Raw genomic sequence first — 27,786 nt, 5'->3', positions numbered from 1 at the left:
TATAGAATTACCAATTTAAATAAAATAAAGGGGAAAGAGGAACATGTTAGTGTTATAGGGGTGCGATCAGTAAACAGTGCAATCAGTGAGACAGTGACTAGATAAGCGACTCCTGCTAAATTAAATGAGCAGAAATGGCAACAATTTCTAATATAAGGTGGAAGGATTACTCTGGGAACTGAAAGTAAACTCGATTAATCCTACACAGTTGGCTTACTGCTCTTAGTTTTGACTGCTAAATATCCTTATACAGAACTGGCTCTCCCAGATCCCCTTTCACACCTTCCCAGGCCAGAATCCACGGCGACGCTTGCCTGCTCGCCACAACCAAAGCCTGGCACCTACAGCTGTCAAGACACCGCCACGTGGAGGAGCCACGTGTCGTGGGTCACGTGGCCTGTGCCAGGTGGAGGGAGGCGGTTGGAGGCGCCTGCGCAACTCCCTGCCTACTGGCACGCTGATCTCCCGTTCTGAGCGCCGCTTTCCCGCCGGGAAAACACTGGAGCGGTTTCGGCTTCTTTTCGTTCTCTCCCGTGCTGGTTTTGAGGTGCTGTAGCTTGTTTTTACGTCCATCGTCCCACCATGCAGCGTGAATCTCCGAAAAAGAAGCAGGAGAAGAAGGCGGAGAAACGGATTTTTGACGCCGGGTCCTTTGGGAAGGACTTGCTCGCAGGTGGGGTGGCAGCGGCTGTGTCCAAGACGGCGGTGGCGCCCATCGAGCGGGTGAAGTTGCTGCTGCAAGTGCAGGCGTCGTCCAAGCAGATCAGCCCCGAGGCGCAGTACAAAGGCATAGTGGACTGTCTGGTGCGGATTCCGCGAGAGCAGGGTGCGTACGCAAGCTGGTGCCAACCTCTTTCCATGCCGGGTTAGCTGCCCAGAAGAAGGTGTGGGCCGGGAGGGAAAAGAGTGCCGGCCATGTGTCTTGGTGGTTTGATTCTTCGCCTTTGTTAATTCAATTTCTTAGCCAGTCTTAGAGGTTCTGCTTTCCAGGGCCAAGAAGGCTTACACGTGACGAGTTCCTTGAGCAGGGAAGACCACCACCTTCTCTTTCCCTAATTTTTCCTTCGTCATGGTAGTTACGCCTCCGTGCACTTGTGCCTGGCCCGGGAGGAAAGTAGTTGACCTCCTAGGACTGGGGGAGAGGCCATTAGGCACTTATCTGTATGTTAATAGGTGTTTTAAGTTGCTTAAGGTGTGTTTAAATAATACCTAAGAGTTCCAAATATGAAAGAAACAGTCATCTAGTACGTGTTCAGTGAAAAGAGGTTCTGTTTATTCTCAAGAACTACTGAAGTTTAGGGCTGAGGCTAAAAAGTCTGTACAAATTTTAGGGGGATGCCAGAAAAAAAGAAAACTCATTACTAGCAGCAAATAATAATGCAAAAAAATTTAATGCAGTACTTTTAAAAATCAAAACGAATCTGAAAACCCCATGAGCAAAATATAAAAAATTTAAGTAAAGGCGGTCAGTATTAATTTTTCTTTTTGTGTCCGGCTCTTTTTTTAATTAAAATTTTTGATATTTTTGTTCGTCATGGAGTTTTTTCCATTAATATTGAAATGATTTCAAGGAATAAATAATGAAAATGCTTTGTTAACCATTCATTGCCCTCCTATTTCAGAATGGCTCCTAAGTTAGATAAGTGGGTAAGACGATAAATTGATCAGAAATCTATAATACACCCATATATATATATAGTTGGATTCCATTGAAAACTCTGTATCAACTTTAAAAAGGAAATAGACCAATTTATTGTGTATTCTGAACAAGAAGTGAAGTGTCTTCAACTCCAGTGCAGTTGTTTCTTTTACTCCTAAGACTAGGGAAGGTTACTCTTCTTCCCATAAAAAAGGATCCTCTGTCTGGGGATTTGGTTATAACTTTTTTTTTTTTTTTTTTTTTTTTTTTTTTTGGTAGCCCCTATGGCATATGGAAGTTCCTAGGGCCAGGGATCGAACCTGCACCACAGCAGCAACACCTCCGGATCCTTAAACCTCTTTGCCGCCAGGGAAATCCTACAACTAGTTTTGACCTGTTGGATGAAGGAGTAGTTAGGGTTGAGGGTAGACTCTTAAGGCATCATCTAAAACTGGATTTGGAATGCCCTATCTGAAGCATAGTTAGTGGTTCACATCCTCTCACATTTATCAGAGCAAGCTTCCTATTTCTCTTAAGAGAAACAGGAGCCTCTTTATAATTTGCTTATCTATTTTAAATATTTAGTCAGGTAAAGTTAAATATTCTGGACAGATTATGCTGACCAATGCTAAATCATTTTTATATTTTAAATGTTTCTTTAATATTTAAGCCTAAATATATTCAATATGGCTATTGTAAATTGAGACCATTCGGAATAGTATTCTAAGGAGTTCTGGTTATGGCTCAACAGATTAGGAACCCAACTAGTGTCCATGAGGATTTGGGTTTGATCCCTGGCCTCTGCTCAGTAGGTTAAGGATCCAGCTTTGCTGCAAGCTGCAGAGTAAGTTGCAGATGGGCTTGGATCCCAAGTTGCTGTGGCTGTGGTATAGGCCAGCAGCTGCAGTTCGTAATGGAGCCCTAGCCTGGGAGCTTTTGTATGCCTCAAGTGAGGGAGGCCCTTTAAAAAATATAAAGGGGAAAAAAAAAAAAAAAAAAAAAAAAAAGGATAGTATTCTGGTCCCTGCTTTCTTTGCCTTTCAAAATGAGATGATCATAAGCAGATATTTTAAGACAATGTTTTCTATTACATACAAGACTTTGTATGAATGCACCATGGTATATTCTATGCTAAAAAAATTAGTAATTCACAACAGGAATAATATTGCCATCTAGGGGCATTTTTGGAAACTTTTAGGGAACTTTCTGTTCAGCATGAAAATATAAGGGTGTATTATCTATCCTTAATTAGAATGATAGGAAAGCAAAATCCAGGGCTGCTAAGCATTCTGCTGCTGCTATACATGGCTGGTCTTGCACAACAAAGACTTAATTCTGCAACCAAATGACTCAGATCTCCCACTGGACATTCATAGCAGTAAAACCTGTTTATGATTATCTAAGCCCAGAAACTATTTCTGATTTACTTATAAACACAAACTGTCTGGAACATAATTGTAGCATATACTGATTCCAGTAATGCAACTACCATGTAAGTAGAAGAAAGATAGTACTTCATTTTGTTCCAAATTTTACTGAGAGTTGTTCATCATTGTGAAAATTCTTTGGTCAGCATCTCTGTGCTATTTAGTCACCACTTACATCATCTGCATTTTTAACTAATGATTTCCTGATAATTGTATATATATACATGTATACATATTTAAGCCCTTTTTTTCAAAATGTCAATGTATGTCTTAAGCACAACTGATTCATTATAAGTGGAAGCAAGCATCTAATTATTTTGTCTATGGTGCGATCATACCTCACCAATTTACTAATTAAAATACATATTATAAATTCATTTATTTTCTCTTTGTATATAGCAGAGAGGGTATTATAATGATTTTTTTTTCCAAATTACTGAAAAGGACATTGTCTTTGAATTCTACTTCTAGGTAAAGGAAGCATTGTAAGATACTTATTCTGTATAGAGGACTTGAGCCTGATAGGGTTGAGAATCACTATGCTCGATCATTCTGGAACTTTTCTAGCTTCTGAGACTGTTATTTTCTGAAATTTATCTTCTGACTCTTGGGAAAGTCAAGATATATCGCCATTTCGGTATTCTAAAGTTTCTCTTGTTTTTCACCTTTGCTCTAATTTTACTGGAAAGTTTTCCTTTCTTTAGGTAATATGGAATGAGCATAGGGGACAGTGAACTCAGAAGACACAATTAGATGCTCTCTCACTATCTTCTTATCTCTTTCTTTACAGCTCAAGGAAAGATCTCTATTCATGCTTTAAAGACAGGTTTAAAACATCTCTTTGGGTGTCTTTTGTCTTTTGAGGGCCACACCTGTGGCATATGGAGGTTCCCAGGCTAGGGGTCTAATCCGAGCTACAGCTGCTAGCCTACGCCACAGCTCATTTCAACGCTGGATCATTAACCCATTGAGCGAGGCCAGGGATTGAACCTGTCAACCTCATGGTTCCTAGTTGGATTCTGCTGCGCCACGACAGGAACTCCCCGCCTTTCATCTTTTTATAAGCTTTCTTTGACTAATGAAAACTTCTGGATTTATCGTGATGCTATTTTTAAAGATTCACTCCATTCTTTGGTTGGTTTTATGACCTTCCAGCTTTGTATGTGTACCTTTATTTAGTACTGTTTAAACCTTTATTACAGATAATGCATATTTATGGTAGAAAATTGGAAAATATGGAAAAGCAAAAAGTTTGAAAAATCACTTGCTAACATCACCACAGTTAACATTTTGGTGTCTATGCTATGATTTTTCACTGAGCAAACCATCTATTTGTAAAAATATATATATATATATATATTTTTTTTTTTATTTATTTATTTTTTTTTTGTCTTTTTGCTATTTCTTTGGGCCGCTCCTGCGGCATATGGAGGTTCCCAGGCTAGGGGTCTAATCGGAGCTGTAGCCACCGGCCTACACCAGAGCCACAGCAACGCGGAATCCGAGCCGCATCTGCAACCTACACCACAGCTCATGGCAATGCCGGATCCTTAACCCACTGAGCAAGGGCAGGGACCGAACCCGCAACCTCATGGTTCCTAGTCAGATTCGTTAACCACTGCGCCACGATGGGAACTCCTGTAAATATATTTTTAATTAATATAATTGTTTTATTTAATACAGTATAACATAGCCTCTTAAAGATATTGTCTATATAGTCTCATTATTAAGGGCCTACCAGAATTCTTTTCTCTTTTAGGTATTCCTGACCATAAATTCATCAGCTATCTTTAATTGAATTTTTCCCAAAAGTGTTTTTCATCTGAAGGCTAAAGCAGTAAGAGGTTTTTATATCTTGAAGATGATGTTTTGGGGTATGGAAAGAAAATACTAGGTATATGCTTTATCTAAATAAAATAGGAAAATAAACTTTACTGACATTTAATAAATGAATTGGCACTGGCACCTCTGGTTAGGCCAAATGTCAGTTACATATCACAGGACATTAAGGCATCCTGAAAAAAAAGTAGATGTTACACAGCGTAGAGGGATGACAAGTACCTTTACTCAGTTATTGTGTAATAAACATAATTATGTTTGCTCAATTAAATGGATTCATAGAAATAAGATGATTTGAATATTTGAAATATAGTCACATATACTGTTTTTAAGAATGAACCTCACCTATGGGTGCTTTGAGATAGTAGCAAATGACAGTGTGAAAACATCATGATTAGCATTAGCAAGATGTCTGAGAATACTATTTTTAAGCATTAAAACAAATGCTCAATTGTCCCCTAATATCCAAAAGCTTTCCCTCACCACCCTATCTAAATAGCCCTTCCTCATTCTCCATTTCCATAAACTATTTTTGTTCTTCTGGCCACCTGATATGTTTATATAGTTATTATGGCCACCTGACATATTTGTTCATTGTCTACCTCCCTCAAAATGCAAGCTCCATAAGACCAAGAACTTTGTTCCTAGTGCTATCCCCAGTGGGTCTGCAGTGCGCTTGGTACCAAATAAAAGGTTTTTAAATGAAGAATCTTTATTGCATTCTTTAATTGCTCTTTTGGATATGTTTTACAAATGTCTATAACAGGGTAGTTTAGTAGCAAAGGTATATAATTTACTTTTTAAAATATGTACATGTTTGATAATCATGATTACATTTTTGGTCACACAGCACACGGAAGTTCCCAGGCCAGGGATCAAACTTGTGCTATAGCAGTGACAACACTGTATCCTAACTACTAGGCCACCAGGGAACTCCCTACATTTTTTTAACTGATAGGTATACTGTCAAAACATGTTGGAGCCTACTGGTCTAGACTACACAGTTGACCCTTGAACAACATGGATTTAAACTGTGCAGGTCCACTCATACATGGATTTTTTTTTTTTCAGTAGTAAATACTACAGTACAACATGGTCCCCAGCTGGTTGAATCCATGGTTAGAGATATGTGGGATCTGGAGGAACCACATATAGGGAAGGCTAACTATAAATTATACTTGGATTTTTTTTTCCACCTTGCATCAGTATGGAAGTTCCTGGGCCCAGGGATCAAACTCCCACCACGGCAGTAACCCAAGCAATGCTGGATCTTTAACCTGCTGCACCCCAAGAGAACTCCTATACTTGGATTTTTGACTACCTCTAATTCTCATGTCATTCACTAGTCAACTTTATACCCAAACATGCCTAGCATTTTCAGTCTTTGCTAGTAAGTTGACCAGTAAATGGCCCAGAAACTTTTCCATTTTCCCAACAGTTCTATATTAAGTCTTAATTATTTTCCCAGAATTAAGAGGTTATTTTTACTTAGCAATTAAGTCAAAAACTTAGATGTTCTGCTATTAGCAGAGAAATATACCACAATTGTTTTGTTTTGCTCTGTTAATTTTGTGATTATATATGAAGAAACGGTTCTTTTATTCTGTTACTAGAGAGTCAAATACTGCTACATTTGCATCACTCTTTTTCTTGGTTTTTTTTTGACCAAAAAATACTACTGTTTTACCTAAAATGGATTTTTACATAGAGGCAATAGAAATTTAATAGCTCTATGTCTGGAGTCACATAGATCTAGAAAGATGTGGAATCAAGTCCCAATATTTCCCTTACTTCATAATCTTGAAAAATATTATTATTATTATGTGGTTTTTTTTGGCTACCTCACGGCATGTGGAGTTCCTGGGCCAAGGATCGAATCCAAGTCAGAGTTGCTACCTACAATGCAGCTATGGTAATGCTAATTCTTTTTTTTTTTTCTTCTTCTCTTTTTGTCTTTTCTAGGGCTGCACCTGCAGCATATGGAGGTTCCCAGGCTAGGGGTCGAATTGAAACTGTAGCCACCGGCCTACACCACAGCAACTCGGGATCTGAGCCATGTCTATGACCTACACCATACCTCATGGCAATGCCAGATCCTTAACCCACTGAGCAAGGCCAGGGATTGAACCCGCAACCTCATGGTTCCTAGTTAGATTCGTTAACCACTGAGCCATGATGGGAACTCCGTAATGCTGATTCTTAACCCACATTATAGGACCAGTGATAGAACTCACTGCTGCAGAGACAAGGTCAGTCCTCTTGCGCCACACTGCAAACTCCTGAACAATTTTTATTTAACCTCTCTCAGCATCAATTTCCTCAGTTGTACGGGTATAACAATATTACCTACCTCATATGGTAGTTGTGATGGTTAAATAAGATAATGCCTGTAAAATAAACTCAACCATGTGTCCACTGCATAGTTAGTGTTCAATAAATTTTAACACTTTAATCGTTTTGAATACATTCCCAAATTTATAAATGTGTGTTTCTCATGTTCATTTGTAAATGAATGTATTTGGGATAAATGTGCGTTACACATGGAGTAGATTTTTATGATCTGCCTAAAAAACCTACATAGTAAATAGTGTACCTAAAGTATAGTTGAAGAAAACCCTGAAACCTGACTCCCAGAAATAATATTTCTACAGAGAATGCTTTCAGGATTCCTCCTCTTTTCACACTTTCCAAGGACCATTGGATCTACTAAAAGCATGATTGATACAGCAAAGAAGGGAATAAAGTTTTTAAATGTGATCTATGAGAAAAGAGGCTAAACTAGGGTTTTTTTAACTTGTTATCTGTAGCTTCAGGGAATCCATGAATCCTGTGAAATACATGCAAAAGTATTTCATGTGAGTGAGATTACATTTTTTCAGGAATAACTTATTTAGAGCTGCCAGTTTTCCTGTTATACTTTAAGGATTTATTTTTTTCTAAATTTTCATTGAGACATTGAGAGTTGTCCTCAAGGATTTTTCATGCAAATACAATTTTGCTAGAAGGAATACATTTTTCTTTCGACATTAGCAAGCCCCTTTAGTCATAAATCTGGCCAAGTCTCATGTTAATTTGCAGATGTCTTTGTAATCAGAATCTTCCATTTATATTTAGTATATTAGCCATATTTACAGATCTTTATGTGGCATATATGACACTCTTTTGGGAAATATTAATTCAATACTGTAATCATAACTATAAAATTATAACTAATGCCTCATAATATGAAACCCATAATATCTTGGTGCCATCTAGCTGAATCAACTATTTCCAAAATTACTATTAATATTTCATAACCATGTATAAAATGGGAAGTCTAATACATTTTTGATACATGGCATGTTTTTAAATTCGGTTTATTAGGGTTTTTAAAATTTTTTTAATATAGTTTTTTTAAATTTATTTTTATAATGATTTTTATTTTTTCCATTATAGCTGGTTTACAGAGTTCTGTCAATTTTCTGTGGTACAGCAAGGTGACCCAGTCACACATTCATGTATATATTCTTTTTTCTCACGTTATCATGCTCCATTATAAGTGACTAGACATAGTTCCCAGTGCTATACAGCAGGATCTCATTGCTTATCCACTCCAAAGGCAATAGTTTGCATCTGTTAACCCCAAATTCCCAGTCCATCCCTCTCCCTCCCCCTCCCCCTTGGCAACCTCAAGTCTATTCTCCATGTCCATGATTTTCTTTTCTGTGGAAAGGTTCATTTGTGCCGTATATTAATGTCCAGATATAAGTGATATTAGTTTGTTATTTTTAAAACAAACCATGGCTTCAACTTAAAACCCATTTGATCATATTGGCAATTATCCAACAATATGTTCTCCTTTATCCTTTTAAGATTTACTTTATCCTCTGCTCATCCTCTATTTTTAATTTTTAATTTTTTATTGTAGTTGATTTACAATGTTGTCTCAATTTCTGCTATAGAGCAAAGTAACCCATTTATACATATATGTACATTCTTTTTCAAACATTATGCTCCATCATGTTCCATCACAGATGATTAGATATAGTTCCCTGTGTTAAACAGCAGGATTCCTTTGCTCATCCACTCCAAGGGCAATAGTTTGCATCTGCCAACCCTAAACTCCCAGTCCATCCAACTCCCTCCCCTTCCCCCCTTGGCAACTCCATGTCCCTGAGTTTGTTTCTTTACTGTACATAGGTTCGTTTGTGCCATATATTAGATTCCAGATATAAGTGATATCAAATGGTGTTTATTTTTCTCTTTCTGATATCACTTAGCATGAGTCTCTAGTTCCATCCATGATGCTGCAATTGGCATTATTTTGTTCATTTTCATGGGAGTAGTATTCCCTTGTGTATATGTACCACATCTTAATCTAGTTATCTGTCAATGGTGGGTCCCATTGGTTTATTTTTGCTTTTATTTCTATTGCTTTAGGATACTAACCTAAGGAAACATTTATATGTTTGATATCAGAGAATGTTTTGCCTATGTCCTCTTCTGGGAATTTTATGATGTCTTCTCTAATGTTTAAGTCTTTAAGCCATTTTGAGTTTATTTTTGTGCATGGTGTGAGGGTATGTTCTAGTTTCATAGATATACATGCATCTGTCCAGTTTTCCCAATACTACTTGCTAAAGAGACTTTTTCCTATTTTACATTTTGCCTCCTTTGTTGAAGATTAATTGACCATAGGTGTCTGGGTTAACTTCTGGATTCATTTCTGGGTTCTGTATTCTGTTCCATTGGTTTGTATGTCAGTTTTTGTACCACTACCATACTTTCTTGATTACTGTAGCTTCTTTTTTTTTTTTTTTTTTTTCCGTCGTTTGTCTTTTTAGGGCTGCACCCGTGGCATATGGAGATTCCCAGGCTGGGGTCTAATCAGAGCTGTTGCTGCCAGCCTATGCCAGAGCCACAGCAACACCAAATCTCAGCCGTGTCTTTGACCTACACCACAGCTCACAGCAACACCGGATCCTTGACCCACTTAGCAAGGCCAGGGATGGAACCCACAACCTTATGGTTCCTAGTCGGATTTGTTTCTGCTGTGCCTTGATGGGAACTCCTGATTACTGTAACTTTGTCATGTTGCCTGAAGTCTGGGAGAGTTATGCCTCCTGTTTAGTTTTTGTTGCTCAGGATTGCTTTGGCAGTTCTGCGTCTTTTACGGTTCCATATAAATTTTTGGATTGTTTGTTCTAGTTCTGTGAAAAATGTCATAGGTAATTTGGTAGGGATTGCATTGAATCTGTAGATGGCTTTGGTGAGTATGGCCATTTTTAAGATAGTAAGTCTTCCAACCCGGGAGCATGGAATATCTTTCCATTTCTTTGAATCTTCTTTAATTTCCTCGATTAATGTTTTATAGTTCTCAGCATATAAGGCTTTCACCTCCTTGGTCAGGTTTATTTCTAGGTATTTAATTTTGGGGGGTGTGATTTTAAAAGATATTGCATTTTGGTATTCCTTTTTAATTTTTTTATTTAATTTTATTTTTTTGCTTTTTAGGACCTCATTTGTGGCATATGGAGTTTCCCAGGCTAGGGGTCTAATCAGAGCTACAGTTGCCGGCCTCTACCACAGCCACAGCAATGCCAGATCTGAGCATGTCTGCAACCTACACTACAGCTCATGGCAACACTGGATCCTTAACCCACTGAGTGAGTCCAGGGATCTAACCAACAACCTCATGGTTTCTAGTGGGACTTGTTTCTGCTGTGCCATGATGGGAATTCCTCTATTTTGGTATTACTTTTTTAATATTTCATTGTTTAGTGTATAGAAATACAACTGATTTCTGAATGTTAATCTCATATCCTGCTACTTTGCTGAATTCGTTGATTAATTCAGGTAGCTTTTGTGTGGAGTATTTAGGGTTTTCTGTATATAGTATCATGTTATCTGCATACAGTGACAGTTTTACCTCTTCTCTTCTAATGTGGATACCTTTTATTTTTTTTGTTTGTCTGATTGCTGTGGCTAGGACTTCCAATACTATGTTGAAGAGAAGTGGTAAGAGTGGGCATCCTTGTCTTGTTCCAAATTGTAGCGGGAAGGCTTTCAGCTTTCCTCCACTGAGTAATATATTTGCTGTGGGTTTGTCATAAATGGCTTTGATTAAGTTAAGGTATGTTCCCTCTATACCCACTTTGGTTAACAGTTTTTATCATGAATGGATGTTGGACTTTGTCAAATGCCTTTTCTGCAGCTATTGAGATGATCATGTGCTTTTTGACTTTTCTTCTGTTAATGTGGTATATGATGTTGATTGATTTGCATATGTAGAACCATCCCTGTGAACCTGGGATGAATCCCACTTGGAGGTGGTGTATGATCTTTTTGATACGTTGTTGGATTCGGTTGGCTAAAATTTTGTTGAGACTTTTTATGTCTATATTCATGAAAAATATTGGCCTATAATTTTCTTTTTTGGTGGTATCTTTGTCTGATTTTGGAATTAGGGTGATGGTGGCTTCATAGAATGTCTTTAGAAGTGTTCCTGCTTCTTCAGCCTTTTAGAGAAGTTTAAGGATAGGTATAAGTTCCTCTTTGTATGTTTGGTAGAATTCTCCTGTGAAGCCATCTGGTCCTGGACTTTTATTTGTAGGGAGTGTTTTTATGACATATTCCATTTCATTTCTAGTGGTTGGTCTGTTCAGTTGATCTGTTTCTTCTTGATCCAGTTTTGGCAGGCTGTATGTCTCTAGAAAGTTGTCCATTTCTTCTAGGTGGTCGGATTTGTTGGCATATATTGTTCATAGTATTCGCTTATGTTTTTTTTTTTGTGTGTGTGTGTGTATCTCTGCAAGTATCCATTGAGATTTCTCCTTTTTCATTTCTTATTTTGTTTATTTGGGCATTTTGTCTCCTCTTCTGGGTGAGTCTGGCCAGAGGTTGGTCAATTTTTTTTAACCCTTTAAAAGAACCAGCTCTTGGTTTTATTGATTTTTTTTCCCTGTTGTTTCTTCAATGTCTATTTTATTCATTTCCTCTCTGATCTTAATGATTTCCTTCTGCTCACTGTAGGTTTTTATTTGTTCTTTTTCTCTCTCTCCATTTTTTTTTTTTTTTTGGTCTTTTTAGGGCCACTCCCACAGCATTTTTTAAAATTCTTTTAGGTGGTAGGTTAAGTTGCTGATTTGAAATTTTTCTTTTCTGAGAAAGGCCTGTATTGCTATTGAACTTCCCTCTAAGCCTTGCTTTTGCAGCATCCCATAGATTTTGAATGGTTGTGTCTTCATCATCATTTCTCTTGAGGTATTTTTAAATTTTCCCTTTGATTTCCTTGTTTTCCCATTGGTTTTTTTAGTAGCATGTTGTTTAGTCTCCATGTTGTCATTTTTTTCTCATTTCTTTTCCTGTGGTTGACTTCTAGTTTCATTCCATTGTGGGCAGAGAAGATACTTGAAGTAATTTCTATGCTCAAATTTGTTGAGGTTGGTTTTGCGCCCCAGTATGTGGCCAATCCTTGAGAATGTTCCATGTGCACTTGGAAAGAATGTATATTCTGATTTTTTTGGATTTAATGTCCTGAAAATATCAACTAAGTGTAATTTTCTATTGTGTGATTTAGGATATCTGTTGCCTTATTGATTTTCTCTCTACAGGATCTGTCCATTGATGTGAGTAGGGTGTTAAAGTCTCCTACTGTTGTTGTATTCCCATTAATTTTTCTTTTTATGTGTGTTAGTATTTGTTGTATGTATTTGGGTGCTCCTATTTTAGAGGCATATATATTGACGATTGTAATATCCTCTTCTTGAATGGTTCCTTTTATCATTAAATAGTGTCCTTCTTTACCTTTCTTTATGGCCTTTATTTTAAAGTTTATTTTGTCTGATATGAGTATTGCAACTCCTTCTTTCCTGTCTTTTCCATTCACATGAACTATCTTTTTCCATCCCCTTACCTTCAGTCTGTATGCATCCTTTGCCCTAAGGTGAATCTCTTGTAGGCAGCATATTGTAGCATCTTGTTTTTTTATCCAGTCTGCTGCTCTCTGACTTTTGATTTGAACATTCAGGTAATTACTAAGGTAATTATTGGAACATTCAGGTAATTATTAAGGTAATTATTGATAAATATGTATTTATTACCATTATAAACCTTGTTTTCCAGTTGATTTTATGTTTCTCCTCTGTTCCTTTTTTGTTGTTGGATGATTTATTTTATGCTTGTTTCCTCTTCTTTTTAATATTTGTGAATATATTATTTGTATTTGATTTGTGGTTGCACTGTTTTTAGTATGTTAACCCCTTCCTATATCTGTTTTAGCCTGATAATCATATAGGCTCAAACACATTCTTTAAAAAATGAGTCTAGATTTTATTACTTTCCTTTCCCACATTTTATGTTTTTTATGTCCTTTTTAAAACATCTTCATGTTTATCCTTTTGTTGTTTCTTGTGTTTATTGTCACTTTTAAAATAGTTTTTTCCCCTTCCCTTTTAGATCTGTATATTGGCTTGTTTAAGTGACTGCTTTCCAATTGTGATTTCCTTCATCCTGTTTCTTCTTACTTCCTTTTTGCTTAAAGGAGTCCTTTTAGTATTTCTTTTAGAATGGGTTTAGTATTGCTGTATTCTTTTAAATTTTTCTTTGTTTTTGTTGTTGGAGAAATTCTTTATTTCTCCATATTTTTTCTCTGTGGTTCCTAGTCAGATTCGTTTCTGCTGCACCAAGACAGGAACTCCCTGAATCAGATACTTGTAATCCTAGCTTACAGAATACTCAGAACTGGTCTCCACACAGCCATCCCTGGTCTTCTCCCTGGAACTGATCTCTGACCTGTGGAGTCTGTGTCTCAAAACCCAGTCCCCTCGAGGTTCTCAGTCTGTGGTGTGCCATGAGGCGATACCAATGTTCTGTGCGGCTCTGTCTCTGCTCTGCCTTCCTCAGTCTAGCTGCTGTGCTTTTCTTCAAGACTTTGAGGTCCCCCCATTTTGGCTGATCTCCCTGTCAGTTAAGTGGCTTCTGGGGTGTGGATTCCTTTCCTCTTTCAAAGCTCCCTCTCAGGAGTACTAGTCCCATCCTGATTCCTGTCTCTCTCTCTCTCTCTTTTTCCTTTTGTTCTACACAGTTACGGGGAGGGTTTCTTGCCCTTTTTGGAGGTTTAAGGTCTTATGCCAGCATTCAGTAGATGTTCTGTGCAAATCGTTCTACATGCAAATGGGTTTTTTTTTTTTTTGAAATGTGGGAGAATATGAGCACCATGTCTTACTCCTCCAGCTTCTTGATCCCACCCACACTCTATTATTGTGTTGTTATATTTTGCTACTATAAACCATGGTCTAGAAAGTCAAATCTTACTCTTCAATATCATTTACACCGTCATTTTTTACATTATACATTTCTCTTCCACAGGTCTGACCTCAGAAAATACGGCTACTTAACTAGTTATTAAATGTTTTTATTAAATATGAAGAACTTAAACGTTACTAAAAATATCTCCAAAAAATAGATTCACCAACCTCCCTCAGTAATTCAGTGTGGCCATAACTAGCAAGAAATATTCCTTTATAATTTGCTTACATTTCTCATGTTTTAAGATATTTATTTTGCTTCCATTAAAGAAAAATTGTTGGCCTTTCTTAGTAGAGAAAATATTTGCATGATTAAAGTATATATAGAAAAGTATTATACCTAAGGGAGTTATTGAATCAGATTGATTGAGTTTGAATCCTGAGTGACACTGGGCAAGTTACTTAACCAATTTCTCTGTGTCCTAGAAGTTGTTTTTAGCTCATTTCTTCATATTTAATGGAGAAACTAATAATACCTACCTAATAGGTGATTTTGAGGATTAAATGAATAAAAAGCAGTCCCTAGAAATTAGTATTTGAGTTCCTGTCATGGCTCAATGATAACAAACCCAACTAGAATCCATGAGGATGCAGGTTCGATCCCTGACCTCACTCAGTGGATTAAGCATCTGGTGTTGCTGTGAGCTGTGGTATAGATCACCGACAGGCTCAGACCTGCCATTAAAGTGGCTGTAGTGTAGGCTGGCAGCCACAGCTCCAATTTGACCCCTAGCCTGGGAACTTTCAAATGCTGCAAATGCAGTCCTAAAAAGCAAAAAAAAAAAAAAAAAAAAAAGAGAGAGAGAGAGGGAAAGAAATTTAAAAATTAGTGTTGTTGTTTTTGTTAATATTACCTCAAAATTGTTTAGTAATCCTTTTTTTTTAAGAGAACTTTATCATGTTTTAATAATTTTAGCACTTCTCTAAGATTTGTTTTTCCAGAAACCCATACCTGAATAGAGCTATGGAAACATAAAACTTGATTCTAAATCCTGGTTATAGTTTATTTTTCTTTCCTTCTTCCTTTTTTTTTGGCTGCACTCACTGAATGGGGAAGTTCCTGGGCCAGGGTTTGAATTTGCTCCACAGCAGTAACAATTCTGGATCCTTAACCCCACTGAGCCATAAAGAACTCTGTAAATCCTGGTTATATTTTTTTTAATTAAAAAAGTTTCAGTTTATGCATGAGTAAAATGAGTATCACAGGAGAACCTATATCATAACCATAGCGTGATGATTAAATGAAATGTACACATACAGTCTTTGCTAGTGCCTGGCACATATAAATGCTCAGAAATTCATAGCTATCACCATTACATGTTAAATATTCTAGTAATTTATGTCTACAACTGAATGCCTGGTAACTGAATCAGTTGTGAGTGCTGAGAAGATTATTTCTTAGATATTAAATACACTAAATATTAAATATACTTTTTAATCATCTTTGTGCAACTGCTTTATATTCAGCTTAGGATTCACCAATATTCAGTGTTTTTTTCCCACAAAGTATATTTATTTATTTAACCTGTGACTGTCTTTCCCTCTGTGTAAACACCTAATCTAACTTTCAGTTCCTAATCACGAGGCCAGTCAACTGAAATTATTTTCATTTGAATTTTTATCTTTAGATGACTGATTCTGAGTATTCTGTAAGCTAGGATTACAAGTATCTGATTCAGGGAGTTCCTGTCTTGGTGCAGCAGAAACAAATCCGACTAGGAACCATGAGGTTCTAGGTTCCATCCCTGGCCCTGCTCAGTGGCTTAAAGATCTGGCCTTGCTGTGAGCTGTGGTGTAGGTCACAAATGAGGCTCAGATCTAGTGTCGGCTCGGATCCAGTGTTGCTCTGGCTCTGGCGTAGGCTGGCAGCAACAACTCCAATTAGACCCCTAGCTTGGGAACCTCCATATGCCTCAGATGCAGCCCTAAAAAAGACAAAAGACAAAAAAAGAAAAAAAGGAAGAAGAGTAGTAGGGTCAAACTATCTTTAAAAACAAATATGGGTAAAAAAAAAATATGGTTCTTAAAGAACTAGCCTGTTGTATTCTAGGGCAGCTATCAGTTATAAAGGCAGCTCTGAATTATCAGTGTAACACAAAGACTCAATTATAATGTTTGGTCTATCCATGGAGATTTGAAGTCAGAAGATTATTGACCTTGAAAGTTTCCTTCTGTCTCTCCATTATATCTCTGGAAACTGCTTTGAACTGAAAATTGGTTCCTTTTTTGGCTACATTTTAGAACATAAAGATAAGACTCTTATCCCTTTCTCATCCTAAGGAGTATGTGTACAAAACAGATTTGTTCCCCTACCCATGTCACCATAGGAATTATATTTTATGATTTGGGAATGAGGCTAAGGGTTACTAGCTTCTCTGACAAATATTATAGTAAGCTCTGTTTTTCTACTGGTAAAGAGCCCTATATTCAACTGATAATGCTTGTCTAGGTTTTTTAGGTATTCAAGGCTTCTTAATGGAAATTAACATAATTGGAATGGTGTACATGGAGTTAACACTACCTTTTTTCTTCAATTGGAGACATATGTAAACTTTATGTTTTTTCTCATGAGAACGGGTGTGAGTTTTAGTTCAAAAAACCATGTTTGTTAAAACAATAGTAATTATTTAATAGTACAAGTTTATATTCATTATGTTTTCTTTTGTAGGTTTCTTCAGTTATTGGCGTGGCAATTTGGCAAATGTTATCCGGTATTTTCCAACACAAGCTCTAAACTTTGCTTTTAAAGACAAATATAAACAACTTTTCATGTCCGGAGTTAATAAAGAAAAACAGGTAATTTTTTAGTTTAATTTATTATTTTTTTTAATTGAATGAAAGATTCTTTAAATTCTATAGTAATTTTCAATTTTCAAAAGTTTCATACATGATTTCATATAATCCCATAATAACCTTTCTTTTCTCCCCTACACTGCCCCTCCTCTTCCCTTTCCCCACTGGTAACCACTGGTTTGTTCTTTGTATATGTGAGTCTGCTTCTTTTTTGTTTTATTCACTAGTTTGTTGTATTTTTTAGATTTCACATATAAGTAATATCATACAGTATTTGAGCTTCTCTGCTGACTTATTGCACTTCGCATAATGCCCTCCAAGTCCATCCATGTTGCTGCAAATGGCAGCCTTCACAGATACCTAACATTTTAGTCATAACTAATATATATCATTAATAAGAAAAAATACAGTCTAGAGAGCTGATTATTTTCTATGGCCTCTTTTGCTAATTTGGGCTACTTTTACTGGAGAATGTTGAAATATCTTCAAATTTTAATATGTCAGCATTGAAGCTGTGAATCTCTCAGATACCTGCTAAGAAGCAAAGGCTACATGGACATGAAGTATTTTGAATAATATTATATGTGTTATTATAGATATTTACTTTATAAAAGCTTGTAAATCTGGCTTTATACAAATAAGAATTTAAAAAATCAGATGCTATAGTTTAATAACCACTTTTTAATTAATATGTTTCAGTTCTGGAGGTGGTTTTTGGCAAACCTGGCTGCTGGTGGAGCTGCTGGGGCAACATCCTTATGTGTAGTATATCCACTAGATTTTGCTCGAACCCGATTAGGTGCTGATATTGGAAAAGGTACAGGATTTTTAGAACTCTTCGTGTTTTGAACACTGTATTATTTATTGTAGAGTTATGCATGTAACAACAGTGTTGGATGCAGTCTAAAATTTTTATTCTCAACCAAGTAGTAAATCTCACGACAATGCCAGATTATTAACCCACTGAGCAAGGCCAGGGATCGAACCCACATCCTCATGGATACTGATTGGGTTCATTACCACTGGGCCACGAGGGGAACTCCCAATCTTAATTGTCTTTAAATGGATGAGAAGAGGAGAATCATGACAGAATCATGGTGCAGCGGAAATGAATCCAACTAGGAACCATGAGGTTGTGGGTTCGATCCCTGGCCTTGTCCAGTGGGTTGGGGGGTCTGGCGGTGCTGTGAGCTGACGAGTAGGTCGCAGACACAGCTTGGATCTGGCATTGCTGTGGCTGTGGCATAGGCCGGCAGCTACAGCTCTGATTCAACCCCTGGCCTGGGAACCTCCATATGCCGAGGGTGCGGTCCTAAAAAGACCAAAAAAAAAAAAAAAAAAAAAGAGATGAGAAGATTTTGATTTGTGCCTTTTTTGTTAGGAATTTTTTTTTTTTTTTTTTTTTTTTTTTTTTTTTTTTTTTTGCCTTTTCTAGGGCCATTCCCATGGCATATGGAGGTTCCCAGGCTAGGGTTGAATCAGAGCTGTTGCTGCTGGCCTATGCCACAGCCACAGCAATGCCAGATCCAAGCCGCGTCTGCAACTTACACCACAGCTCATTGCAATGTCAGATCCTTAACCCACTGAGTGAGGCCAGGGATTGAACCTGCAACCTCATGGTTCCTAGTTGGATTCGTTAACCACTGAGCCACGACGGGAACTCCAATGTTAGAAATATTTTTGCATGTCAGTTCCAGATAATTTAAATCTGTAAAATGTTTAATTAATTTACTTTGATTAAACCATTTATCTGATATGTAATGTAGCTAATAAATTTTAAATGGCTTTATTTTAGGTCCTGAAGAGCGACAATTCAAGGGTTTAGGTGACTGTATTGTGAAAATAGCAAAGTCAGATGGAATTGTTGGTTTATACCAAGGGTTTGGTGTTTCAGTTCAAGGCATCATTGTATACCGAGCCTCATATTTTGGAGCTTATGACACAGTTAAGGTAATTTGTTGCTGTAACTAGTCTTAATTAAGTAAATGATTTGTTTCTTTTTATTGTTCTAATTAGTAATATGTTCAGATATGCTTATTTTTAATTATATCAAAATAAATAAAGTAAGAAATCTTCTAGCATTCTGCTTAATTATGACTCTGCTATAACCCAATTAAACTACAACTATGTTATAGATCTGACCTTGGATATAAAGAATAAACACAAAGATTAAGTTTTTGTGCTGTTTACACTGAAAGACTCAAAGAGAAAATATGCTAATTAGGTTTACATCATAATTAAATCTTTGCTATATAGGAAGATATCTCCTAGCAGTTATGATTTTATATTCACCTTATCTACATATATATTATCAGTTTACTATCATCATTGGAAAGTAAGCAAGGCATGAGCAATTAGTTAAATGTAATAAAGCTAATATAGCTCAGTTATCTATTGGGTATTGTCAGATTCTGTATTGTACTCTCTGGGTTGTTCTGCAGTTCGCTTTTTCATTTCAGATTTTAATAGCATTTCCATAAAGTAGGAAAGAGAAAGATTATAGTAATAGCTACCATTTTTTGAGCTATCACTTAGTTTTGGGAACCTTGTGAAGTACTTTACATCCTTACAGTGTTCTAGAATATCTTTTAATACATCCCATGTTAAAGATAAATAACCTGGGAATGGCTAAGTAATTTATTTAAATGTCAAGCACAAATCCCATTCTCTTAATCTCTACATCATAATGCTTCTTAAAAGAAGCAATGAAATTAATATGAGTATTATTTACTAAATAAGATTAAAACTGTTTATTCTTCCTCTGCTTTTCTCTGTTATCACCTGTAGTAGTTGTGAAATTGAAGAATGTTTCTTCACTAGCTTAGAGCTTTAAAGCTGCTCTAATATCATCTTTTAATATCAAATATCATCTTTTAATAACAACAGGCAGTCTTTCATATTTTCCAACTCTATGAGGAAGAACCAAGGAAGAACTTTTTGGTCACTGGCAGCTATCTCCCCTAGTGTTTAGTGCCATTAAGAACAAATTTCCCGTGATAGCAAATATGCTATTTTTTTCAAATATGCTTTTAAAATATAGCCGAGCGTGGGATTCTCCTTTCTTATTGATCTCCTGCTACTATTTTGGTCTTTCCACATTAAATCCAACTTTTTAACTGCATTGTACTATAATTGAGTCCTCTTTTGTGTATTTGTAGAATTATCCTTTGACTTAAGGATATTTTGACTTAAAAGATATTTTGGAAATTTAGATGGTTAGTTGATAATGTTTCTTTTCTAGGGCTTGTTACCAAAACCAAAGGAAACCCCTTTTCTTATCTCCTTTTTCATTGCTCAAGTTGTGACTACATGCTCTGGAATACTGTCTTATCCGTTTGACACAGTTAGAAGACGCATGATGATGCAGGTATTTTTTTTTTTTTTTTGGTTGTATGCTTAATTGAGGTTTCTAGTATCTCTGATATCCAGGTCTAATTTATTAAAATTTTAGAGAAATTTTGGGTCAAATGCATAAGCCATTTGTTTTACTTACTAAAATAAATGTATAGTGTGTTCTATCTTATATTCTTTCCTATTCCCAAAAAAGCCATCATCCAGCAAAATTTCTTCCATTTCTATCAGAACAAAAATGTCTTTCACTCCTACGGTATGTTAGTGGATATTGTTTGATGAGCATGTGTCTACCTTAACTGAATATTAGATTAAGTAGAATATGCCCAGTCACATGCCAGTGACATATGTAATCATTTGTTGTAGTATATTTTAATAAAAGTAAGTAATATTTAACTCCAAGGATGAAAACTTGTTTACAATGATATATGTTCTAAATATAAATCTGCAAACCAAAATTTTCTTAGGCTCCATTGATGTTACTTATTACATTCATTCATTCATTTGTTCATTCAGCAAATATTGAATGCATAAATCATCAAGCTATGGTGACATAAATAACATAAGGCAGAACGTGCATCCAAATTCATAGCATAGTATTGAAGGCATACCGTTAATGGTTTAAATAGAAATGTGTGTAAGTTCCAGGAATGCAATAATGCACGGGTGCTCAAATGCTTAAAGTGACCAGGTATGGCCTTTTGGAGAGCTGTATCTCAGTAAATAGGCTTTTTCTCCAGGCAGTGAGAGAATATTCTCAGCAGAGGGGAAAAACATACCTAGAGGGATGGCTTGAGAAGTAGTTCAGTATATCCATATGATAAGTTTCATGGGGGCAAGTGGAAATAATGGGGTTAGAAAGCTATATTTATTATGTTCAAGAAATGTCCTAAGCATTTTACACTTTAAATCATTTACTTCTCCAGACAATGCTGTGAGGTATGGTTACTAAGATTATTCTCATTCTCTTTTACAAAATGGTCCTGGAAGAACCCAGTGAGCTACCTGAAAGAGTAAAGCATATCTAACCACCTGTTACATCATTCATGGACTATCCTTAAAGTTGTTCTTTTTACATCTGTGTATCTTTTTTTTTTTTTTTTTTGTCTTGTTGTCTTTTTAGGGCCACACCCCTAGCATATGGAGGTTCCCAGGCTAGGGGTCCAATTGGAGCTGCAGCCACTGGCCTATACCACAGCCACAGCAATGTGAGATCCCAGCTGCATCTGCAACCTACCCCACAGTTCACAGCAATGCCAGACCCCCCAACCCACTGGGCGAGGCCAGGGATTGAACCGCAACCTCATGGTTCCTAATCTTGGATTTACTTCCACTGCGCCACGATGGGAGCTCCTGTTTCTCTTCTTATAAGGATGGTCATATTGGATTTGGGCCCACCCTAACAAGCTCATTTAAATTTAATTATCTTTATAAAGATTTTGTCCCCAAATATAGTCACTTTTGGAGCTTCTGGGATTAGAACTTCAATATATGTGTTTTGTGGGGAAACAATTTATAACTGTATTCTTTAAATTTTGTATTTTTATTTTATATCCCACAACTTTAAGCCCTATTACAAAACCCTAATGTAGATGTATAGTTTTCAAAGTTTTTTTTTTCTTTTATACAGGTATATAATCTGCAATATTACCAAGTTTTTCCCCCTTCTTTGTCAATTCATATTCCTTTTATTCTTTTTCTTGTCTTTCTGCACTGGTTGAGATCTCTGATTCAGTGTTACATTAAAGAAGTCATAATTGACAACCTTGTTTTGTTCCTAATCTTACCAGGAATGCTTTCAGTATTACAAAGTTTAATGTTAGCTGTGGGTTTTTGTAGTTATCCTTTATCATGTTGTGGCTGTTCCTTTCTGTTTTGGATTACAGTAATTTTTAATCATGAATGGTGGTCATGCTTTTCCATATCAAGATAATCATATTTTCTCTTTTTATATGGTAATATATTACATTACACTAATGTATTTTCCAGAGCTAAAACAACCTGGGATAAATCCATCTTGGTCACAATGTATTGTGTTTTGAATTCCTTGCTGGATTTGTTTTGCCTTTTGTTTTTGGTTTTGGTTTTGTTTTTGCTTTTTGCTTTTTAGGGCCACACCTGCGGCATGTGGAGGTTCCCAGGCTAAGGGTCTAACTGGAGCTACAGCTGCCAGGCTAAGCCAGAGCCACAGCAACACAGGATCCAAGCCATGTCTGCAACCTACACCATAGCTCACAGCAATGCCAGATCCTTAACCCACTGAGCAAGGCCAAAGATCAAACCCATAACCTCATGGTTCATAGTTGGATTTGTTTCCACTGTGCCACGAAGGGAACTCCACTTTTGCCATTTTTTTATACAGGATTTTTGTATGCACAGATTCTGTGACATTAGCTTGTCATTTTTCCTTCTTGTATTATCCTAGTCTAATTTTGGTATCAGGCCTACGCAAGACATAAAATATGTTGGGGAATCATCTTCCTATTTTTCTCTTCTCTGGAGTGATTCCTGTGAGATTGGATTTAGATGTTCATTAAGGAAGTCCCATGTGACTCTGTGGGTTAAGAATCCGACATAGTATCTGTGAGGATGTGGGTTCATTCCCAGCCTCATTCAGTGGGTTAAGGATCCAGTTTGGCTGTGGCGTAGGTTGGCGGCTGTAGCTTCAATTCAACTCTAGCTGTAGCTTTGATTCAACTCCTAGCCTGAAAACTTCCATATGCTACAGGTGTGTCCATAACAAGAAAAAAATATTTTAAATAATAAAAATAAATGTTTTAAAATGTTCATTGAATGTGTAGTAGAACTTGCATATAAAGCCATTTGGACATGTGATTTTCTAATTTATGAGAAGATTTTCAACAACTGATTGAATTTCTTTAATGAATTTAGTATTATTGTAATTTTTTTCCTATTCTTGTGGTAAATTATATTTTTAAGGAATTTATCCATTTCTTCTGAGTTTCAAAATAATTGTAAAGTTCATAATATGATCTTGCTTTCTTAATTTCTGGGTCATCTGCAGTAATGTTACCCTTGCCACTTCTAGTAATTTGGGGGCCTTTTGTTTTTCCTGAAACAATGTTTCCAGAAATTTGTCAAGGTATTTCAAATAACTAACTTTTGACTCTTTCGCTTTCTCTTGCATTTATTGTCTATTTCTTTATTTCTCATGATTAAATTTACCACTCACAATGCATCTTACAAATTTAGTTTGGGAATTGTGTGGTTATTATTAGATTTTAAATATTTTCTAATATGTGTTTTTCTTAATATCCAGACATAATATTTTATAGTTATCTTTTTTACTATTGATTTCTCATTCAATTTCAGTGTGGTCAGAGGATTAAATCATGGTATGTGATGCCATCTTTTATTTTATTTATTTATTCATTTATTTATTTATTGTCTTTTTTAGGGCCACACCCTTGGCATGTGGAGGTTCCCAGGCAAGGGGTCAAATCAGAGGTGTAGCTGCCGGCCTACGCCACAGGCACAGCAATGTGGGATCCGAGCCCTGTCTTCAACCTACACCACAGCTTACAGCAGTGTGTGTCCTTCATCTATTGAGTGAGGTCAGGGATTGAACCTGAGTTCTCATAGATACTAGTCGGGTTTGTTAACTGCTGAGCCATGAAGGGAACTCCTGTGATGCCATCTTTTAAAATTTGTTAAGCCTAATGTGTGTATGCCTGAAAAGTATGAATATTCTTTTATATAGTATATATTATATTATCAGTGAGTGCAATACTCAATATAGGACCAGTAACTCAACATACTTAACACAATGTTAATTTTAATGTGTCTTTAGTGCTAAATAAAATTTGTATTAAGATAAAATATATTAAGATAATGGCAAACTATTTGTGTTTCTTTATATAGAGTGGTGAGACTGAACGGCAATATAAAGGAACTTTAGACTGCTTTGTAAAGATATACCAACACGAGGGAATCAGTGCCTTTTTTCGAGGTGCCTTCTCAAATATCCTTCGTGGTACAGGGGGTGCTTTGGTGTTGGTGTTATATGATAAAATTAAAGACTTCCTTAATATTGATATTGGAAGTAGTTCATCAGGAGATTAATTTGAGAAATGCATATAGTTAAATTTTAAACATACAATTACATAGCTGCCATTTCTGTACATTTTGAGAGTGTGTTATTTTTGTCAGTATTTTCTTAAAGTGCTAATGCTGTGATAAAGCATAGGCTTTTTTCAAGGATTTAAACACTAAAAATCAGATAAATATGGTTTCCTTCCTCCTTAGACTCAAACTATTTTAATGACACATTTTACTTATTATAAGAGGTACATGTTATTCTATTAAATTTTTTCTTTTGTGATAAAAATTAAAATATATAATCTGAAATCTAAGAAATGGAACATCTTTTAAAATGGTATTCTTTTAATATAATTGTCTCCCCATCTTTTAAAATCATATGATATGACAAATATTTCTTAAAAGCTTATTAGGGGATGTCATCATGATATCTGTGGTCTGGTAAGCTTTCTACAACATTTGTATTAAAGCATTTCAGGTATTACTATGTATAGTGTTTATGGTATCATATAGCTTTTGGTAAGCACAGATTCTAGATCTGATCATAAAGAAATTGATAATGACTTCAATGACACTTTAAACCTGTAGTTAGAAAGTAAAAATATAAAAATGACCTATCCGCTAACTTTTATCTTTAAAATAAATAAAATCTTGCTTATGTGACTATATGTTGAAACAAAAAATACCCCCTTGAAAATTACTTTGTGTACTTTATATTGATGATAATAAAGGAACCTTAAAATTTATATCTGAGCTTTATTTTCCTTGATTCTAACTTTATTAATAAGCAGAGTATTGTTTTTGTCAGAATTGAGAACTTAAAAATATAAAACAGAGTTTCTAAGGCTTTGTTCAAGAGTACAAAGTTGTAGAAGTCTTGTTGTAGAAGATAGAACACTGGAAATCCTCAAGATTTTTAAGCTTTATTGGGTAAATGAATGTTAACCTAGTGGAGATAAACTAAAGAAAGATTTTGTGAGGCTGTGAGTGGGCAAAACCAAAATGGGGTGTGTGAATTTCCTGGTACAGGGCAAAATAATCCAAACTATACTTTTTAATACATGGTGTTATCACTTGAGAAAAAAATTAACTCTTGGAAACTCAACATGTTTTCTTGCAGTGGTCAACATAACACCAAAAGTTATAGGAACAGGAAGTTGTGGCTGAGTGGGTTACCAGCCCAACTATTATCGATGAGGATGTGGATTCAATCCCTGGCCTCGCTCAGTGGGCTAAGGATCCCACATGGCTGTGAGCTGTGTTGAAGGCCAGCAGCTGCAGCTCCAATTTGACCCCTAGCCTGGGATCTTCCATATGCCATAGGTGCAGCCCTAAAAAGCAAAAAAAAAGTTATAGAAACAAAATAGAAGATATTTTCTTTTCCTTCTACACTATCAGTAGTTCTGTTTATCACAACAAAAGGAAGATTTAAGATGGCCCAAAGAAAAACAATTAAAGTAATAAAATATTAGGAATAGTCTCCTATATAAAGATTAAAAAAGATAAAAGTTATCAATTTGTTCAGGGTCATGCTTAGAGAAATGAATTCTTTAAAATCCTGAATGGCATGGATAGAGGGCAAACAGGAATTTAATTACTAAATCACAACACCAAAAGTCTATTCTTTGAACCTGGAACATGTATATAGTTAGGACAGAAGAAAATAAAATGTTATTTAGGGGAATGAAACTGAACACACAGTGCCTACCAACCACACAAACTGTCTAATACAGCTGAAAGCTTGGAAGGAGGTTTTTTGTTTGTTTGTTTGTTTTTGTTTGTTTTTTTGTTTGTTTGTTTTGTCTTTTTGCCATTTCTTGGGCCGCTCCCGCAGCATATGGAGGTTCCCAGGCTAGGGGTTGAATTGGAGCTGTAGCTGCCAGCCTATGCCAGAGCCACAGCAACGCAGGATCCAAGCCACATCTGCGACCTACACCACAGCTCACGGCAACGCTGGATGGTCAACCCACTGAGCAAGGGCAGGGATCAAACCCGCAACCTCATGGTTCCTAGTCAGATTCGTTAGCCACTGCACCACGATGGGAACTCCTTGGAAGGCGTTTTATTTAAGAAGAGAAACTAGGAAGATAGGCACCAAACCATAGTGGACAAGAAGGATTGCCAGCCGCCTGATAGCAGTGAGTAGGAAAGAAGTAAGTCAAATGTGAGAAATCAAAACCCCCAGGCTTGTGCTATGACAAAGTATAGAATATATACGTAAGCAGTATCTGTGAACAGGAACTCCAAACCAAATAATTAATTAAAGCTGTTCTAGGACCAAAGAGGACCTTCTCAGGGCTCTGGCAGAAACAATTAACAAAACCTCTCTGGGACACTTCTATAACCCAGGGCACATGAAAATCCTGCAGAAAAACAAGTAACCTTACTGAAGATGAATTCAAGGTGAAAACACAAATCATGTGATTCCTCACAAGGACTATGTGGCAGAGTTCGTAGATACAAACAACAATCAGAATTAGCACCCCAAGAGCTAAAGTACCCTAAAAGAGACTATACAAAATTAAAATGTTTAAAATGATTAAAGAAAAGGATTATTTTACTTTTTAAGACCACACCTATGGCATATGGAAGTTTCCAAGCTAGGGGTCAAATCAGAGCTGCAGCTGTTGGCCTACACCACAGCCACAACAATGCAGGATCTGAGCCTCATCTGTGACCTATGCCGCAGCTTGCAGCAATGCCAGATCCTTATCCCACTGAGAAGGGCCAGGAACCAAACCCAAATCCTCAAACAGAGACTGTCAGGACCTGCCAAGTGACAGTGGGAACTCCCAAAAGATTTTTTAAAGGAAGCAAAATAATATAAATACCGTAGTATGAAAGAACAGACAAGTTTGAAAAAACATCCAAAAATGATAGTGGTAAGAGTCATAGAGGTTAGAAAGACACTCTACACGTTCTTTTTCTTTCTTTCTTTTTTTTTTTCAGGGCCACACCCGAGACATATGGAGGTTCCCAGGCCAGGGGTCTAATCAGAGCTGTAGCTGCTGGCCTACAGCACAGTGGGATCCTAGCTGCATCTGCGGCCTACACCACAGCTCACGGCAACGCCGGATCCTTAACCCACTGAGTGAGGTCAGGGATCAAACCCACAACCTCATGGATCCTAGTCAGGTTCATTAACCACTGAGCCATGACAGGAACTCCCACCCTACACATTCTGATAGATCCAGGAGAAACTGAAAAGAAGGGATGAGCAACAATAATCAAAGGACAATAGCTGAGTTTCTCTAGAGATTAAAAAATTCATTTATTCTCAGGTTAATAAAAATTTCTGAATAAATTTTTAAAATTCCACATTAGGAGATACAAAATATCAAAAAATAAAACTAATTACTGAAAAAGGAACAATATTTTGACTCATCAATAA

At 36.4% G+C, this 27,786-nt stretch overlaps 1 protein-coding gene across 2 annotated transcripts; it reads left to right on the top strand.

Annotated features, from left to right (window-relative positions):
* The first annotated feature begins 394 nt into the window (after nucleotides 1-394).
* SLC25A31 (solute carrier family 25 member 31) lies at nucleotides 395-25,141 on the top strand. Of its 2 annotated transcripts, XM_084972958.1 has the most exons (7): nucleotides 423-826; nucleotides 16,861-16,988; nucleotides 17,685-17,802; nucleotides 18,781-18,935; nucleotides 20,227-20,352; nucleotides 23,670-23,692; nucleotides 24,219-25,141. In XM_084972958.1, coding segments are annotated over exons 1-7 (795 nt in total). In that variant the 5' UTR covers nucleotides 423-582; the 3' UTR covers nucleotides 24,220-25,141. The 2 variants fall into 2 exon arrangements, with proteins under 2 accessions (XP_003129255.3, XP_084829084.1); XM_003129207.7 differs by lacking the exon at nucleotides 23,670-23,692 and having other exon boundaries at nucleotides 395-826.
* Nucleotides 25,142-27,786: the final 2,645 nt, after the last annotated feature.

This window comes from Sus scrofa, chromosome 8, assembly GCF_054392235.1.
Source record: "Sus scrofa isolate SSC_HxYL_T2T_F1_AM1 chromosome 8, Sscrofa_HxYL_maternal_Yorkshire_Landrace_v2.0, whole genome shotgun sequence".
Classification (NCBI taxonomy): Eukaryota; Metazoa; Chordata; class Mammalia; order Artiodactyla; family Suidae; genus Sus; species Sus scrofa.
Note: the sequence above shows the minus strand (reverse complement) of the source record. Positions and strands in the feature narration are given on the sequence as shown.

Excerpts from the sequence above, each read along its gene's own strand:
- SLC25A31 (XM_003129207.7), top strand. The coding sequence starts at position 583 with ATGCAGCGTGAATCTCCGAAAAAGAAGCAGGAGAAGAAGGCGGAGAAA. Across the intron at positions 17,803-18,780 it reads AGGTGCTGATATTGGAAAAG|GTCCTGAAGAGCGACAATTC; the intron begins GTACAGGATTTT and ends GCTTTATTTTAG. Across the intron at positions 18,936-20,226 it reads GAGCTTATGACACAGTTAAG|GGCTTGTTACCAAAACCAAA; the intron begins GTAATTTGTTGC and ends TTTCTTTTCTAG.